This window comes from Carettochelys insculpta, chromosome 17, assembly GCF_033958435.1.
Source record: "Carettochelys insculpta isolate YL-2023 chromosome 17, ASM3395843v1, whole genome shotgun sequence".
In the NCBI taxonomy this organism is placed as follows: domain Eukaryota; kingdom Metazoa; phylum Chordata; order Testudines; family Carettochelyidae; genus Carettochelys; species Carettochelys insculpta.
In genome coordinates this window covers 24,564,068-24,580,891 of record NC_134153.1, presented here as the reverse complement: position 1 = coordinate 24,580,891, position 16,824 = coordinate 24,564,068, and the positions used below count along the sequence as shown (strand labels likewise).

Here is a 16,824-nt window from a genome sequence, read left to right as displayed (position 1 = left end):
TCTTTAGTACTTATTATGCCACATCTTTGTTGAAAAATGTAAGAAAATTCACACTGAAGTACGATGCAGGTGCTCTTCTGATAACTTGGAAGTGAACTTGCTCATAGAGATGGTTAAAACTATCAAACTACTATTAAACAAAAGCTAGATAGAATGTGTTCTTTTCTTACACAGCAGAGTAAACCAATATAACCACAACTAAGCCAACGTGTAGAACCACCACCAATTTTCACGGTTGAAAGAGAGAGCAAAACTTGATCCGCTCTTTTCAAGCAGCGATTTAGTCTCACTCTAATGAGATCTGAGCAGGACGAGGACACCCCTGTGGGTCTTCATTCCTAAATTTCCTGTTTTTCAAGTAGATGCAACCCAGCAGTGGTTCAATCTGCTCCATACTTCTAGTCTGCCCTTTATATTTATTAGGCAAGATTACTCCCAACTAAAAGAGGAAATGGAGGGATAAATCAGAGCAATAAAAACTGGACAAATAATGGAAAATACTCTAAAGCCACTATTCATCAAAGGAATGGAAAAGATGGCCTAAAAGACCCTTCTCAACTATACTTTCTTGAATTCTAATAAGAGATTGTTTCTGCTGAGAGGCGTTTGCCAACTCAAAAGGTAAAGGAAGTCTCACTATACCAAATTATAAGGTAGGCTCCTATATTCTACATCTGCCTCTCAAAAATCTGGAGCTGTCTTCCCTAACAGAAATTATAGCAACCAAAAACAATTTAATCTTGAAAGATGGTAGATTTTAAAGACAACTAAACTTGGACTACTACACCATTTCTACCTTCCTCGACATTAATTTTGCTGTCATGCAAAGTCAGTGTTGCACATCTAGGCACAGGAGGATTAAATAACTAAGAACGATCCATGTTTCCACAACTAAAAGTGAGGGGACCACACAGTGCAGTTGTGAACGCCTGAGCTTTAGTGTTTTGGACCATTATTTTATGACACTGCACTATTCATAGACCAAAACAAGTAAACACCAGGGAGACTGCTCCAAGAAGACTCACCAGAACAGAGTAAAGACACTAGTCAAATAAGCCTCATTTCAAAGTCTGGGAAAGGGACCGAGCTAGACCACTACTGAATTGAGAGGAATTGGAGGGAATGAATTATCAACCCCGGCACACTAAACACCTGGAGATCATTTGGGGAGCAGAGGGTCTCAATAAAATGGGCGAGAGGGGGAACCCGAACAGAGAAGGCAACCCCCCACCCGCAGGCTGGCAAATCACGCAGACTCAGGCTGCCACTAAGGAACACCCCAAGGGTTAGGATTAGTGCTGCTGCAGGTAAGGCCCCTGGGGTCTAAGAACCAGCATGTGCCGGTGAACGGACAGGCTGCGACCGGATCACTGCGTCTAACAGCAGCGGGGAGAGCTGTCGTCAGCTCCGGGTCGGAGGGACACAGGGAGAGGGCTGTGACCCGACAACGGTGTCTAGCAGCCAACGGGAGCTGGTCGGAGGTGGCGCTGCGGTCAGCGGTCAGGGCACGGGGGTCTGACAGCTAGTGGGGGGGCAGGAAGACAGGACGGGGGATAGGAAGAGGGCTGTACCCAGGTCACTAGCCTCTGGCAGCCAGAGGAAGCAGCGGTCGGGGCACGAGGGGAGGGTCGCCTGGCAGCCAAAGGGTGGTGCTCGGGGGCGGGGGGGGCAGCCTGCACACATTGGGAGCCCCGGGGAGGGGGCGACTCCCCCAAGCCGGGCCTGCCCCACCGCAGCTCCCCCTCCGACGCCGGAGCCGAGGGCATTACGTCGGGTGGAGACAGCGAGAGGTACAGCCGCTTCTCGGCTCCCACCTCCCTGCCCGGCGGACTCCTTACCGGCTAGGGCGGCGGCGCCAGCTCTTCAAGCCCTCCGCCAAGATGGCAGCCACTCCGAGCCCTACCTCAGGCAGCGACTTTCCAAAGTCGGACGCACAACCCGCATGCGCAGAGTCTGCGACGGCGGAAGCTGGTGGCGGCGGGAAAAAACTACAACGCCCAGAGTGCCCAGCGTATACCACGCATGCGCTGTAGGGAGACAAGCGCTGGTGTGGTGTGGGCTCAGTCAGTTGGGCCGCGGCTTCGTCCTGTGGTTGCGGTGTGTGTTCACTGTCGTGGGGATTTGGGCGTTAACTGGGGTCCTGCAGGGAAGAGAAGGGGCTAACCCGTGGGGTGGGGCGCCGACCAGGGATCCTGGGCGGGGAGTTTCTCTGCAAGCATGTTCACGTACGTTTTGCACACACTTGGTGGGGAGAAGCTGGAGTTCTGTTATTCTTTGAAAAGTGGCATTGAAGAGTTTAATATTTTTAAACTCTAATGGCCCAATCATGTGCCATCATTTCTGTAAACCCAGGGTTTGAGAGCTGGCCATTTAGGAGGCTGGAGCAAATAGATAAAAAAAAATCTGTCAGGGATGGTGCTTGGTCCTGCCTAAAGGCCTGGGGACTGGACTCGATGGCCTCTTGAGATACCTTCCAGTTCTATGAGATGTGTATCTCCAGAATCACTTTTTTTTTTTGCTTTTATTATAGCTACTGTCTTCAAAAGCAGAAACTGGCCTATGGACCTCTGAGAGTACCTGAATGTGAAAGGAATTGACACCCTCAGAAAAGTATCGGAGGGGTAGCCGTCTTAGTCTGGATCTGTAACAGCAACGAAGGGTCTTGTGGCACCTTATAGACTAACAGAAAAGTTTTGAGCATGAGCTTTCGTGAGCACAGACTCACTTCATCATTGATAAGACCAGCATCTGATGAAGTGAGTCTGTGCTCACGAAAGCTCATGCTCAAAACTTTTCTGTTAGTCTGTAAGGTGCCACAGGACCCTTCGTTGCTGCCCCAGAAAAGTATGTATTTTAAACAGAAAGACACTGTAATTTGGGGATATTGTTTCCTATGTCCCTGCACAGGAAGCTGAGCATTTTGTCTCCATATTAAATGGGACCTAAAACCATAACATTACTGCTCTGCTGAGGACTTTTTAAAGGCAAATCAGGTCAGAGTGCATGCAGTTACAGTGATGTGCTGAGACATGTTGCCTGTTTTGTAACTGAGTGTTTGTACAGTAGATTGTCTTAGGAATCTCAGCAGTTTATCATGGCCAGAATTCTTAGCGCTCCCTGTCTAAATATACGCATTTTAATCCTTCAGTAAGTAGGAGAGGAGAATCATAGGGTCAGGATCAGTGAGAGAAGTCAAGCCAGACCCTGAGTAACTGCAGCGGTACCAGCACGCTAGAAGGGGCATAAGACACCTTTACTGGCATTAATGAGAGCATCAAGCATGGGGAGATGTCTTCCTACCAATTAAAAAACACCCTGAAAAGTTACTGTTTTTGCAACTAGAAATGTTTGCTAAAAATGTTTCCCTTTTTAAACATTTTATTGACCAAAGTGGCAAATAAAAATGTTAGTGTTTCATTTCTTTCCCTCCCACTTTCCCTCTTCTGAGACCCTTTTCAGGGGAGAAAAAGGGAGGAAAGGAGGGAAAAAAATCAACCTGTAATAAAAATGCTTATAAAAACTTTGAATAAATGCAAAATATTTTCTTATTTGAACTTCTTGAATGAAAATAACTTATTTTTAAAAGTGAATCAACTTTCATTTTCCTCCCACTCTGCCTGCATTTGAAGATGAGGTGAGGCAGATAGCAAAGGAGTCCTAGGCTCGACACAATCAGTGACTTGAAGGCAAATGGAAAGCCAAGGTGAAGGAGTATTGCTGAATAATGGTAAGTTATCAAGCCTCAAATTTTATACAAACTAAAAGTATGAAAGCTTTGCTGTCCCTGCTTGATGACTGTGCAAAGGCTTATGGTCTCAGGCCACAAGACATGGTTGTAGCATGGAAACCATTGGTATCTCTGGATCCTGTTGGTGGCATCCTTAGCAGAGAGATGGAGGACTGAATGAGCAAGAGGTGAAACAACCCTTTCCCATTTTCAAGGTGCTTCTTTCCGGTCAGACTGGAGGCACATTGATGTGATGTCACTTCCTCTGTCCAATCTGCATTCAGTGATTTGTGGGAAGGCTTCATTCTACAAGAATCTGAATCCAGCTCCTTTATCCCCCCAGTGAATTTACTCTTTATAGTGCTTAAGAAAACCTAGGTAGACTAAATGGGACTGGCAAAGAAGCCTGAGAGACTAGAGCACACAACTCCCCTTGAACTTCAATAAAGATTCATTTCCCAACTTGGTTTAATCCAGTGGTTCCCAAACTTTTCAGCATCACATCCTCCTTTTGATTTTTGAGAAACCCTCATGCCCCTCCACCTCTTCTTTACCATCATCCAACCCCCTTTCAACAAAAAATTCAATTGGCTGCCTGTCCGCCAGCCTGAGCCACCTGAGCCCTGTGATTCTGTGGCCAGCCACCCAAGTCCCATGGGTCCTGCAAGCTGTCTAAGCCCTGCAAAATAAAATAAACACAAACTTGATATAAAAATAAGCACAAATAGCTGTTCTTGGCCCCTTGTGGGTGCCTGGTTCAGTCCCAGCTGCCTGAGCCCTGTGCCAGCCGCCTGCATGCCTGAGACCTGCACTGCCAGAGCCCCGTGCCCAATCCCTGCACCGCCAGGGCCAGCCAGACACCTGCCCAAGCCCCATGCTGCCTGAGCCAGCCAACTGCCGCCAACCTGAGCTGCCCGCAAGCCCCGTGCTAGTGGGGCCAGCCGCCTGCCTGCCAGCCTGAGTAACCTGAGCCCTGTGATTCTGTGGCCAGCCACCCAAGTCCCATGAGTCCTGCAAGCTGACCAGCTGCCCAAGCCCCACAAGCCACCCACCCAAGCTCCTCCCCTCCCACAAAGTCAGGCACCACCATTCCCCCATTCTTACCCCACCCCCATCCTGCTTTCCTGAGCCAGGTACCCCAGCCCCCCATCTAACCCCAACCTCCACTCCTCTCCCCCCCCCAACCACACTTGCTCACCTTTGCACATGGGTCTTCGCCAACTGCCTGCTTTTTATAGCAGCTGCACCAGGTCACCAACATAAAATGGCAAGGGCTGAGAGCCAGAAGCAAAGGCCAGCACTTTCTTTGGGTGGGGGAAATTATAGGGGGGGCACTAGGTCACTTTGTGCTCCTCCTGGAATTTCTGCATGACCCCTATGGTTTAATCTCTTTGAAAATACCAGCCAACAGTGAGGTATGAAGGAAGGAGACTTCTCATTTTAGAGATGTTGATTGCTGCAGTTTCTTCATTCCTGTAAATCAGCTACATTGGAAAGGCTAAACTATGCAGCGATGTTTGAGAAATGAATGATACTAAACATAAAAAGCTTGATTTTTTTTAAAAAGTTTCACTATACTTCTGTTAACACCTAAAAATTCAGCACAGATCAGGGCTCTTAGAAACTACAGTAATACACTAAATACACTTCAGAGATCCAACCCATCTCCAAAGGCTCATTTGCTGTCCCCATCTAACCTTCACTTCATTCTGAGGCAGCAATTCATTCTACAGCAAATACCTTGCATACTGAGTCAGAGTTAAGACGGTACTGATGCCAGTGAGCTGTTATAGTTTCCCCAGTACCTGCCCTTTAGCAAACTGGATATAGTGCTCACAGTTTACCAGACTGGATTAGGGAAAATCCCTTACTGAGCTAAACTTATTGTGACCCCATGCTCAATCTTCAAATTCATTGCAGTTGTGCCAAGCATGATCTCAAAGAGGAAGCAGTGATGGCTCCAAGCCACTTATACCTTCCCAGAATATGGGGCTGGCTAGGGATCAAACCAACCACCCGCACAAGGCTGGTCTCATGTAAAGAGATTAGACCGTGGCCTAGTTGAATGTCTTTGCTAAGGACCCCATCACATTGGATTGAACTAGCCCCATTGACTCCCCCGGTTTTTGTTTCACTAGCTGGAGCGGTGGTTGCTTAGACTGTTAGAGTATGCGTAAGACTTGTAAGACTGTAAGAAATGAATCAACCAAAAAAATGCAACAAAAAATGTCCGCGCCCTTTAAATCCTTGGATCGCCTCCTCTAATTGTATCGGGCAGTGGCTTAAAGGAGAGAAACAAATACTTGGAGCATAGAGGCTCTTCTCTAAATTTGAGACATTTCTCCCCACCCCCATACCTTCAAAACAAAGGCTACCTCCGTTCTGGAGTTGCTGATGGGAAGCTGCAGATACAGGGGATATGTCTATACAGTAAACCCTCAATTTTAAGGACACTGATTTAGCGGACTCTGGGAACAACCGACAACCCCACTGTTCCCAAAGTCCACTGGGGTATGTAAAAGCCTGCCCCCTCCCTGCCTTCCCCCTCCCCAAAAATTTAAGGGAATTATCCCTGCCACCTCCTCTGCCAGAGCTGCCATGTGCTCATCTCACCAAGGTTAGCACGCTTATGTGGGCAGACAGCACTCATGCATGCGCCCCCTCCCTGGTGGGAGGAGCGTGAAGCGGCACCAGTGTCAGTGGTGACTCCTCCAGCTGCAAGCAGCAGGCTCTGGCAGTTCTGGTTCCAGCAGCTGTAGTCTGGTGAGTCCCTGGCTTTTTGGGGGAGGCAGGAGGAGAGGGGAGCCTAGCAGGGGTGGGCGGGTAATAAACCCTTGGATTTAATGGACTTTTGGGATTAATGGACAACCCTCCCCACCCAGTTAGTCCATTACATCGAGAGTTTGCTGTACTACGAACCTAGATCAAATTTGTTAAGGTTAACTTTCTAGCACCTGATTTTACAAAGTCAAGGGTGCATGTCCACATTGGCGCATAAAGCTGATGGAGTGACCCCAGTTTAGGACTGCCAGCTTCAACTTTGTCAGCAATGCAATATGGGTGCTTATCCCATTGTTTCTGCTGCCCTTTTGAATTGTGTCTGATGGGACAAAAAAGTGCAGAGGACACGAACATATATGAATGTGAGACACTGGACAGGAGGGTCAGGGAGATGCTGGCTGTGCTCTATGCATTGTACACTGTGGAGTGCTGTTTCTGGTGCCATGAAACAAGCTCAGACTGGTGAGACTGTATTCTGTAGGTATGGGACAATCAGCAGTGGCTAGAAAACGTCCGCACAAATAAGGCCACTTTCATGGAACTTTGTGTCTTGCTTTCCCCTGCCCTGAAGCACTGCGATACCAAAATGAGATCTGTTCTGGCAGTTCAGAAGTGTGTGGCAATAGCTCTGTGGAAGCTTGCAATGCCAGACAGCTACTGGTCAGTGGGCAATCAATTCAGAGTAGACAAACCTGCAGTGGGGGCTGCTGTCATACATCTAGCCAAGGCAATCAATCTGTTGTGAAAGATGGTGACTCTGGGAAATGTGCAGGACATAGTGGATGGTTTTGCCATAATGGGATTCCCAGCTGCAGCAGGACTATAGATGGAACACACATTCCTATTTTGGCACCACACCACCTTGCCACAGAGTGCATAAACCACAAGGGGTATCTCTCCATAGTTTGCAGGTGTTGGTGGATCACAAGGGTAATTTCACCAACATCAGCATGGGATAGTTGGGGATGTACCCATCTTCAGGAACTGAAAACTGACAAATCAGCTACAAAGGACAGAAGAAGGAGGGACAAAAGATGGAGAATTGGGGGAAGAAAATTAATTACTGCAAGTGTCTATTAAGTGATTTGCCTGAGATCACGATCAATATCAAAGATGGGGAAGCTGTCTTTATAATGCATAAGGTAATTGTTATCTCTATCAAGACCAAGACACAAAGTGTCAGATTTGAGAATAAACTCCAGTTCAGATGTCTCCCTTTGTAATCTGGTGTTAAAGTCTTTGTTTTAGGATGTAGAAATTCAGGTCTTTAATACTACGGCCTGCTCCACTGAAATGCTCACTGAGAGGTTTGTGTGTATTCAGTTCCTAATGTCTGATTTGTATATCATATCTAAGTAGTCCACATCTATATGTGGTCAGTCAGTAGAGCGGAGTGACATGCTCTGCCAATGAGTGTTGCAGCTATTTGCCACAAAGCACAAGAATATAGAGGCATAGAAATCCTGGGTTCGGCTTCAGGTTCTGGACAGAAGTGTGATCTAGAATGGCTATAGACTCTTCTGCTCCTGTCCCCTGGACTCTTGTCCCAGTGCCTCTCTGCTCCCATCTTCAGACCTCCCCTGATCCTGTCTACCGCTTCATAATGATTAGCCCCGCACTTACTCAACACACTTGGCTCCTGCTCAACCCCCTCTGTTCCAATTTCCTGACCCTTACAAGCAATTTTAGACTACTGAAAACAGGGTTTATAATGGAAAGTGTTATACAGCCTTTTTAATAGATGGAGCTGGTATGTCTGTCAGCGCCTCAGTCATCAGTCTGATAATTTCTCATAGTCCTCATGGGAGAAATGATTCTTGTGCTGGATCATGAAGGTACATAGTTGCATTAAGTTATGTAAATCTGCTAAGCTTGCCTGATTAGTTCCGGGAGAACATTCCATGTAGAAGGGTCACAGTGGGAAAATTCACAAAGACGCTTGTTAAACACTAACTGACTCTGGATGTAAGAACATAAGAACAGCCATACTGGGTCAGACCACAGGCCCATCAAGCGCAGTATCCTGTCTTCCAACAGTGGTCAATGCCACGTACCCTAGAGGGAATGAACAGAACAGGGAATCATCAAGTGATCAACTCCCTATTGACCATCTCCAGCCTCTTGCAAACAGAGGCTAGGGACATTGTCCATGCCCAGCCTGGCTAATAGCCATTGATAGACCTATCCCCCATGAATTCACCTAGTTCTTTTTTAAACTTTACTATAGTCTTGGCCTTCATGACATTCTTCCACAAGGACCTCCACAGGTTAACTGTGCGTTGTGTGAAAAAATATTTCCTATTGTTTGTTTTAAACCTGCAGCCTATTAATTTCATTTCGTGATCCCGAGTTCTTGTGTTGTGAGACGGAGTGAATAACAATTCCTTATTTATGTTCTCCACACCAGTCATGATTTTATAGACCTCTTCTGGGGAGAGTGTGGGCTAGAGGACTTGCAAGGTCAATGCCAGACACATGTGGACCACATACAGTAATTTACAGCCTACATGCCCACACATAAGGAGGAGTCTCTTGTGCCCATGTGCATGTCATGAGACCTGGATCCAGAAATAGATGCTGTGTGCTGCTACTTGACCCACCCACAAAGTAGGTAGGCAGAGAGTGGGTGGGGAATTGTTACAACCTTGGCTGTGCTCCCTTTGTGCAATCTAGTATATTTGAAGCAGCACAGGGATGTTGCAATTGGTACAGCTATAGGTCAGCAACAAAGTATGCGTCATTTGAGGAAGAGGGAAGCAAAGGGCAGGACTCTTGTGTTTCAAATGATTTGTGCCAGACTTATCGGCATGCTCATCCAATCAAGGAACTGAAATGAAACCATAAGACTTAAATGGCCAATCATTGCTGAGGCTAAGATATACTCATGGGCACTTCTCGTAAAAGTCATCAATAGGTCACGGATGATAAGCAAAAATTCATCGTCAGTGACCTCTCCGTGGCTTGCACTATGTACCTCTAACTAAATCTTCGATGATCTGGAGGGCTTTGGGCACTGCTGGTGCTGGGGGGAGTCCTGAGAACACCAATGGTTCTCAAATGTGCTGTGGGACAACCACTGGTGCTGAGCAGAGGCAGCCTGGGATCACCACTGCAGCTGGGAGGATGAAGCCCTGGACCATTGCTGCTGTGATCAGGCATTAGGATCAGGTGCACCGGAAGCCTGTAGAAGTCACGGGAGTCCCAGAAAGTCACAGAATCTGTGACTTCTGTGACGGACACTTACTCTTAATCATGAAGTGTCCACGGCAGCTCTGAGAGTGAATACTAAATTCTCACAGGGAACTGACAGTGGTAGACTAACAGAATTTAAAAAATACCAAACAACATGGCCAAAGCTTTTGAGAAATAAATACGTCTGAGGACATCTCCTCTGCTTGCAGCTATTTCACAAACAGAAAAAGAAACTAAATCCATCAGATAAAATATTAATTGCAACCTATTCTCTCTCTCAGCTTTAGCTCCGATGCTTATGAAAAGAACATTTCACAGAGCAAGGTAAGAGGAATGAGAGCAAAGCCAATGTAAACATGCACAATGTTGTTTAATTGGCTTGGGTCATCACAGGGCTCTTTGGCCCCCTGCCAGCCTCAGGCATTTGTTATTAATGAAGGTGGGAGTATAAGCTAGGAGGACCAAAGATCTGGTCTGGTCTGACTGTCCCCTGAACCTCCTCCATGAACACACTCATTCATAATAGGACAGCCAATTAAAATATATACTAACCAAGGCTAAAGTTCAGAACAGTGACTCTATCTGCATACATTCAGATCAGCAATTATCAATTGTTGCTCAGATCTGCACTTTCACCACTTGCTGAAATGCATTTCTAGGGTCTTTGAGTTTTTAATTATTCACCCCTGTGTGATCCATGCTAGGTACTTGATAGACATGTAGCGCTTCTGTTCTCGGGAGCTTACAATTTAATGCACTGATCCTCTGAATACTTTTGCATATGCTTAATTTAATGTGTGCGCGTATTCCTGTTGACTTCAGTGGGACTGTTCAGAAGCAAACAGTGAAATGTGTGCATAATTTTTTGGGTATTTTGTTTTGTTTCGTTTTGTTTGCAAGATTTTGCCTGCAGCAGTTCAGACTAAGTGATCTTACTGGCCTCTGCTGCCTTCAAAATCTAGGAAATTTGGGGCTTAAAGGCTCAATCATATAGCCTCTGCTCACGGCACTGGTCCAATTGACTTCATTGAGACCATTCTGGTAAAGGCTGCAGGTTCAGCATCCTAAAAGCTATGAACAAGCGAGCTCTGATTTAGCTAGGTTGGGTACCAATAGCAGTGGAGACAGCACCGCAAGGGCTTCAGCCATGGATAGTACAAGCCTGGCACAGGCCCTACGGTATGTATTTGTTCCACGATGCACTGTTACCCGTGCTTGCTGGCTTGAAGCTAGCTCAGACAGACTAACCTGTGTGCAGGTTTTGCAGTGTAAACATACTCCAAATTAGACTATACAAACAACTGAATGGTAGGGAAAGGGATACAATATAAAAGCAAAGCCTAAAAGTGACATAGTCTGGCATACATCTTGTTGGTCCCACAATTTTGCTTTAATTTTTTGTATATTTGGGGGTGGGGTATTATTTAAATGTTGAGTTGACATTGGAATATAAACGTGGACCCTCAGACTATACACACTTCACAGTGCATAAAGTTAGCTATATGTGTAATAGACCCATTGATGTGAAAGGAATTAAAGTTTGCAAAATTCATTTTTGCAAGACAGTAAGGGTTCAGCCTTACAGTCTTCTGTTGTCATATTGGAAGGCCTAAAGGCAAAGGCCTTAATCTGCAGCCAGATTGAAAGAGCAGGAGTCATCAGCTGAAAAGCAACATCTTCATATTACATCTAAATTGCATTAAAATAGTGTAATATCAGGCTGCTAAAAAGGTTGGCCTGTCCTAATGGCACCTAGCATCACCAGATAAATCGTAGTCTGACAGCATTTTGTCTGGCAATAAACTTCTCAATAGCTGGGGTTGTGAAATGCTCATTTGATGATTACGGTCCTCACTTTCCTGTTACTTGTATGCTCTCTGTCTGGTTTTTGTTTGTCTACTGTAAGATTAATTTTGCCAGGTATAAATCAATTAAGCTGGTGGGGTCTGACTGCTTGGGTAATTCTGTTACAGTGTGTTAGGATTGGTTAGTAAAATCTTAGTAAAAAATAATTGGTTAAGGTATAGTTAAGCAGGACTCAAGTTTCACTATATAAATTGAGATCCAAGAAGGAGACCAGCAGGACAAGAAAGGAAAGAACAAAGAATAAGAACTCACCGAAAAGACACAGCATAAGACCAGAGTTGTCAAAAATCCTTTGTGTAACCATGATATGCAGCATCTAGATATGCAGCATCTAGGGTTAGAAGTTGAAACAAAAAAAAAAAAGTAAGTTAAAAATCACTTAGGAAAATTAGATGTCTGCAAGTCACCAGGGCCTGATGAAATGCACCCTAGAATACTCAATGAGCTGATAGAGGAGGTATCTGAACCTTTAGTTATCATCTTTGGAAAATCATGGGAGACAGGAGAGATTCCAGAAGACTGGAAAAGGGCAAATATAGTGCCCATCTATAAAAAGGGAAATAAGAATAACCCAGGAAACTACAGGCCAGTCAGCTTAACTTCAGTGCCAGGAAAGATAATGGAGCAGGTAATTAAAGAAATCATCTGCAAGCACTTGGAAGGTGGTAAGGTAATAGGAAACAGCCAGCATGGATTTGTAAAGAATAAATCTTGTCAAACTAATCTGATATCTTTCTTTGATAGGATAACAAGCCTTGTGGATAGGGGAGAAGCGGTAGATGTGGTCTACCTAGACTTTAGTAAAGTATTTGATACCATCTCTCATGATATTATTAAAAAAACTAGGCAAATACAATTTAGATGAGGCTACTATAAGGTGGGTGCATAACTGGCTGGGTAACCATACCCAGAGAGTAGTTCTTAATGGTTCTCAAAAAGTATAAAAGTGGGGTTCCGCAGGGGTCTGTGTTAGGACTGGTTCTGTTCAATGTCTTCATCAATGATTTAAATATTGGCATAGAAAGTACGCTTATTAGGTTTGCAGATGATACCAAGTTGGGAGTGGTTGCGACTACTTTGGAGGATAGGGTCATAATTCAAAACGATCTGGATAAATTGGTGAAATGGTCTGAGGTAAACAGGATGAAGTTTAATAAGGACAAATGCAAAGTGCTCCACTTAGGAAGGAACAATCAGTTTCACAGATACAGAATGGGGAGAGACTGTCCAGGAACGACTACAGCAGAAAGGGATCTAGGGATTATAGTGGACCACAAGCTAAATATGAGTCAACAGTGTGATGCTGTTGCAAAAAAAGCAAACATGATTCTGGGATGCATTAACAGGTGTGTTGTGAACAAGACATGAGAAGTCATTCTTCTGCTCTACTCTGCGCTGGTTAGGCCTCAGCTGGAGTATTGTGTCCAGTTCTGGGCACCACAGTTCAGGAAGGATGTGGAGAAACTAGAGAGGGTCCAGAGAAGAGCGACAAGAATGATTAAAGGTCTAGAGAATGTGACCTATGAAAAAAGGTTGAACGAATTGGGCTTGTTTAGTCTGGAAAAGAGAAGATTGAGGGGAGACATGTTAGCAGTTTTCAGGTATCTAAAAGGGAGTCATAAGGAGGAAGGAGAAAACTTGTTCTTCTTGGCCTCTGAGGATAGAACAAGAGGTAATGGGCTTAAACTGCAGCAAGGGAGGTTTAGGTTGGACATTAGGAAAAAGCTCCTAACTGTCAGGGCGGTGAAAGAGTGGAGTAAGTTGCCAAGGGAGGTTGCGGAGCAAATTTAATTGGTTGTGGAGATATTTAAGAACAGGTTAGATAGATGTCTATCAGGGATGGTTTAGACAGTATTTGGTCCTGCCATTGGGGTAGGGGCCTGGACTCGATGGCCTCTTGAGGTCCCTTCCAGTCCTAGTGTTCTATGATTCTATGATCTAGAACTCAGATACTGACCTTGCCCAGCCAATAGGGAAAGTTTGCCTGTTTGATGAGGATTAGTGAGCGTGGCATTGTATGCTTAGTTAATGCATCCTGCTTGCTCAGTAATTGTCAATAGAGTGTAAGGATATTACTTTGTAAGGCTTTTTCACTGGTAAATGGTTTTGCAAACCCACAGGAAGTTATGCCCTGAGCCCTAGGAATATGGTAAAGTTGGGTATTTAAATTGACAGGGCTATATCTTGAGCCGTTGGAACTGGGTAAAGATATGCACCCCTCAAGTGTGGGAGTGACAGAGAATTTTGTGCAGGTAACAGGACCAGAAACAAATCAAATGGCCTCTCTTGGACTGCTTGTTTTGTTTAAAATGTTTTAACGTACAACTCTCTTACATTGGGAAGAGGCATTTTGTACTTTCTTTGCTTACTTTATTAATATGTAATTATATTTCTGTTTTTGAGTGTGTGCTGTGTGTGGAAGGGTTTTCAAATTTCATGGTTGTTTCTTTTAAATCCTCTGTTTTTAATAATCATTTTTGGCCCTTACAGATAAGTGATCCTGTGGTTGGTTAAGCAAACAGGTACTGTGGACGAAAAACAGTACAATGAAAGACTGAATCTTAAAGCAGCTACAGGAAGGTGAAACATGAAAATTACCTGAATGACTTTTAATCTATAATTTTCCAAGGTTTGGATGGTTAATTAAGGTTGCAAAGTCATCTTTAACAGTTTAAAAGATGCCCCAATCAGGAATGTGGTTCTGTTGTGCTAGGTGCTGTACCTTGAGGCAGACATGTTCTCTTCCCTACAATACTTACAGTCTAAGGGACAGATTTGAATGGTATTATTACTGGTGAATAAATATGCAGATAGGCACATGTGGATTTTCAAAAGCCTCGATGCAGAATAGGTAACTTGAATGCAATCCACAAAGGACTTTTAGGCCCCATAAAGCCTGTTTGTAGGCATTGCTGAAAGACAAAACTCCTTTTGGGCCATTGCATAACACTGTAACTAGGTAGATTCATTTGGCACCTCCCATTTTTTTTCATTCTATCAAATGGAGCTAGATACCCAGTCAGCCTGACACTTTTGAGCCCCCTACTCCTCTTTGCAACCCTAGGTGCTGAGCAAGAACTGAAAATTTGGCTGTAAGGCCCAGCTGAGGCAGTCACTTAGGTCTGAATTTATTCCTATGTCCCCCAGTGCCCTGCTCCTGCTAGGGGAGCCAATTTTGGCAACACTCTGTCTGTCTGTGCAGCAGGGGAGTGGGGCCTGAGTGTCAAGTGTTTTAAAGTACACAACAGTACAAAGTTAGGGGGCCACCAGCGAGAAGGGAGGCGGCCCCTACCCCTAAGTCATGTCCCCCAATTTGAGCCTCTGCCCACAAGGTCCGGCCACAGGACCCTCGATTGCATAATCAGGGACGTAGAGTGCCTCCCGCAACCCCGGTCCGAGACACCTGAGTCCTGCAGAGCGAGAGCAGGTCTGAGTCACCCCACACTTAGACAACTCCAGCGCGCCAGACGCCCGCGCCCTACATGGTCACGGGCAGCTCATGCATATGCAGCAGGAGGCGAGTCTATTTAAAGTCGCGGTTGGCACTACCCGCCTCTTGCTCCTTCCTGCGCGCAAAGCTGGAGCCCCAGCATGTCAGACAAGCTGCCTTACAAAGTCGGTGAGTGCGGGGTTCCCGGGGCCTACGCTAGGCCCCATCCGGGCCACAGGGCCCTGCAAAGCGGTGCTGCCGTGGGCTACGCCCCGCGCTGGGTGGGGACAGTTCACTGGCGAGGCAAGGCAAGGGATGGGATGGTTTCTCGTGTGTGCATCCGAGAGAAACATGGTATCGGCTGTGCAAAGGGCGGCCTGCTTTGCACCGCCCCCCCCCCACCCCGGTTCCCCTGCAGCTCGGGCAAGCGACCCCGCTTTGCACCCCCTCCTGCCCAGGCTCCTCTAACCGCGGGGTGGGTCTTGCTCCCCTTTCCCGCCAACTGCCCTGCAGCGCGCGGCCCACGAGGCTGGGTGGACTTTGGAGCGCGGTCGGTTAGCAGAGCTGCTGGGAGGCTCCACGTGCTTGCTGCCATGCCGGGAAGCTCGTGGGACTTGCAGTTCTTCTCTGCGCTGCCCGGTGTCTGGCGGGCCCGGGGAGACTACAATTCCCAGGATGCACCGGGCTGCTCGCGCTGCGGCGAGTAGCGTTGGGTTTCGGTTTGCATGTGTCCCGCTCGCTCGTTGGAGAAGCCGCGGCAGCTGCTGGAGGCAGGCAGGGGAGGACCAAGAGAGGCCCAGGAGATTGGTTCACGTTGCTGATTGCACGCACAGGTGCAGGGACTAGGGGTTTCACCGCACCCCCGGATGGAAGTGTTGCATGCAGGGTTTTCACTTTGGTTTAATGGCTGAGCACCCTGTCCCTCCATGCAGGTTGTTTCGGTGCGTCTGACAGCATAACAACATTAGGAGAGGAAGGAGGGGGCGGGTAGGTCACAAGGGACTCAAGAATGACAGTAGCTGTGCTTCCCAAGATGCATTGTTACAGCCACAGCCGCCCTGGCACTGCACATTAGGGAGGTGAGCTTGTTTGCTAGGGCTTTGTCATTCCTCAGCTAAGAATGAGATGCTCTGCATGTCCCAGTGCCTTTCCTTCTGCAGACCAGCTGGCTTTACTGCTGTTTTGTTAGCTCTGCACGGCAGTAGTTTAGGGTAGGAGATGAAGAAAAACATTCACAATTGCAAGTGCAGGGGTGGTTTCAACCAGGTAGAATAATTGCCTGAACTAGAATCAGTTTTAAAATGTCAGAGAGGTAGCTGTGTTAGTCTGTAGCTTCGAGAACAACAAGAAGTCTTGTGGCATCTTATAGACTAACAGATATTTTGGAGCATAAGCTTCATCAGATGCATGAGTGGGGTGGTGGTTTCAGAGGGGTGTTTAAACAGTGGGGCCCCAGGAAAAGGGAGGGCCAGAGCTGACAAGGTCTATTCAACAAGGTGGAAATGGCCCAGTATCAACAGTACTTATCAAAAGAGGAATAAACAAGTCAGATCAGATGGGGTATGTGAGCCTTTGTCAGAGTCTAATGGGGAGATATTAACACCCAGAGCATCACCAATAGACACACGTCCTGTCAGCTGTGGATGCTCTGTTAGTCAGCTGAGTGGCACCTGGAGCTCTCCTGTGAGGCTGCCCAAGAGCTCAGCTTACAGGGAACTCTGATCAGAGAAGAGTGCACAAGAGCGATTGAAGGCCTGGAACATGTTCCAGGGTCAAAGTACTTGATCTGTTTGGAAGAAGTTGCTAGTGCTTTGGGTGACAGGATTAA

The 16,824-nt window shown here is 46.4% G+C and overlaps 2 protein-coding genes and 2 long non-coding RNA genes across 5 annotated transcripts in view; 2 read left to right on the top strand and 2 right to left on the bottom strand.

The window, feature by feature from the left end:
* The window catches only part of ITCH (itchy E3 ubiquitin protein ligase), a 102,095-nt gene extending 100,167 nt beyond the window's left edge, over nucleotides 1–1,928 (bottom strand). The window contains exon 1 of one of the 2 annotated variants that reach the window (XM_075012133.1): nucleotides 1,839–1,928. The gene's annotated coding sequence lies outside the window, so the exon portion shown is untranslated. The remainder of the gene's footprint in view (nucleotides 1–1,838) is intronic. The other variant, XM_075012134.1, reaches the window with a different exon arrangement.
* Nucleotides 1,929–1,934: 6 nt separating this feature from the next.
* Nucleotides 1,935–10,029, top strand: LOC142022370 (uncharacterized). The gene is made up of 3 exons (XR_012647946.1): nucleotides 1,935–2,097; nucleotides 3,630–3,727; nucleotides 9,982–10,029. It is a non-coding gene; the product is annotated as an uncharacterized LOC142022370 (long non-coding RNA).
* LOC142022369 (uncharacterized) lies at nucleotides 8,242–15,638 on the bottom strand. The gene is made up of 3 exons (XR_012647945.1): nucleotides 15,503–15,638; nucleotides 11,819–11,897; nucleotides 8,242–8,563 (listed from the first exon to the last, which is right to left on the bottom strand). It is a non-coding gene; the product is annotated as an uncharacterized LOC142022369 (long non-coding RNA).
* Nucleotides 15,089–16,824, top strand: part of AHCY (adenosylhomocysteinase) — a 45,778-nt gene continuing 44,042 nt past the window's right edge. Inside the window, exon 1 of the mRNA XM_075012135.1 lies at nucleotides 15,089–15,185. Coding sequence (XP_074868236.1) covers nucleotides 15,158–15,185 — 28 coding nt within the window. The 5' untranslated portion in view covers nucleotides 15,089–15,157. The remainder of the gene's footprint in view (nucleotides 15,186–16,824) is intronic.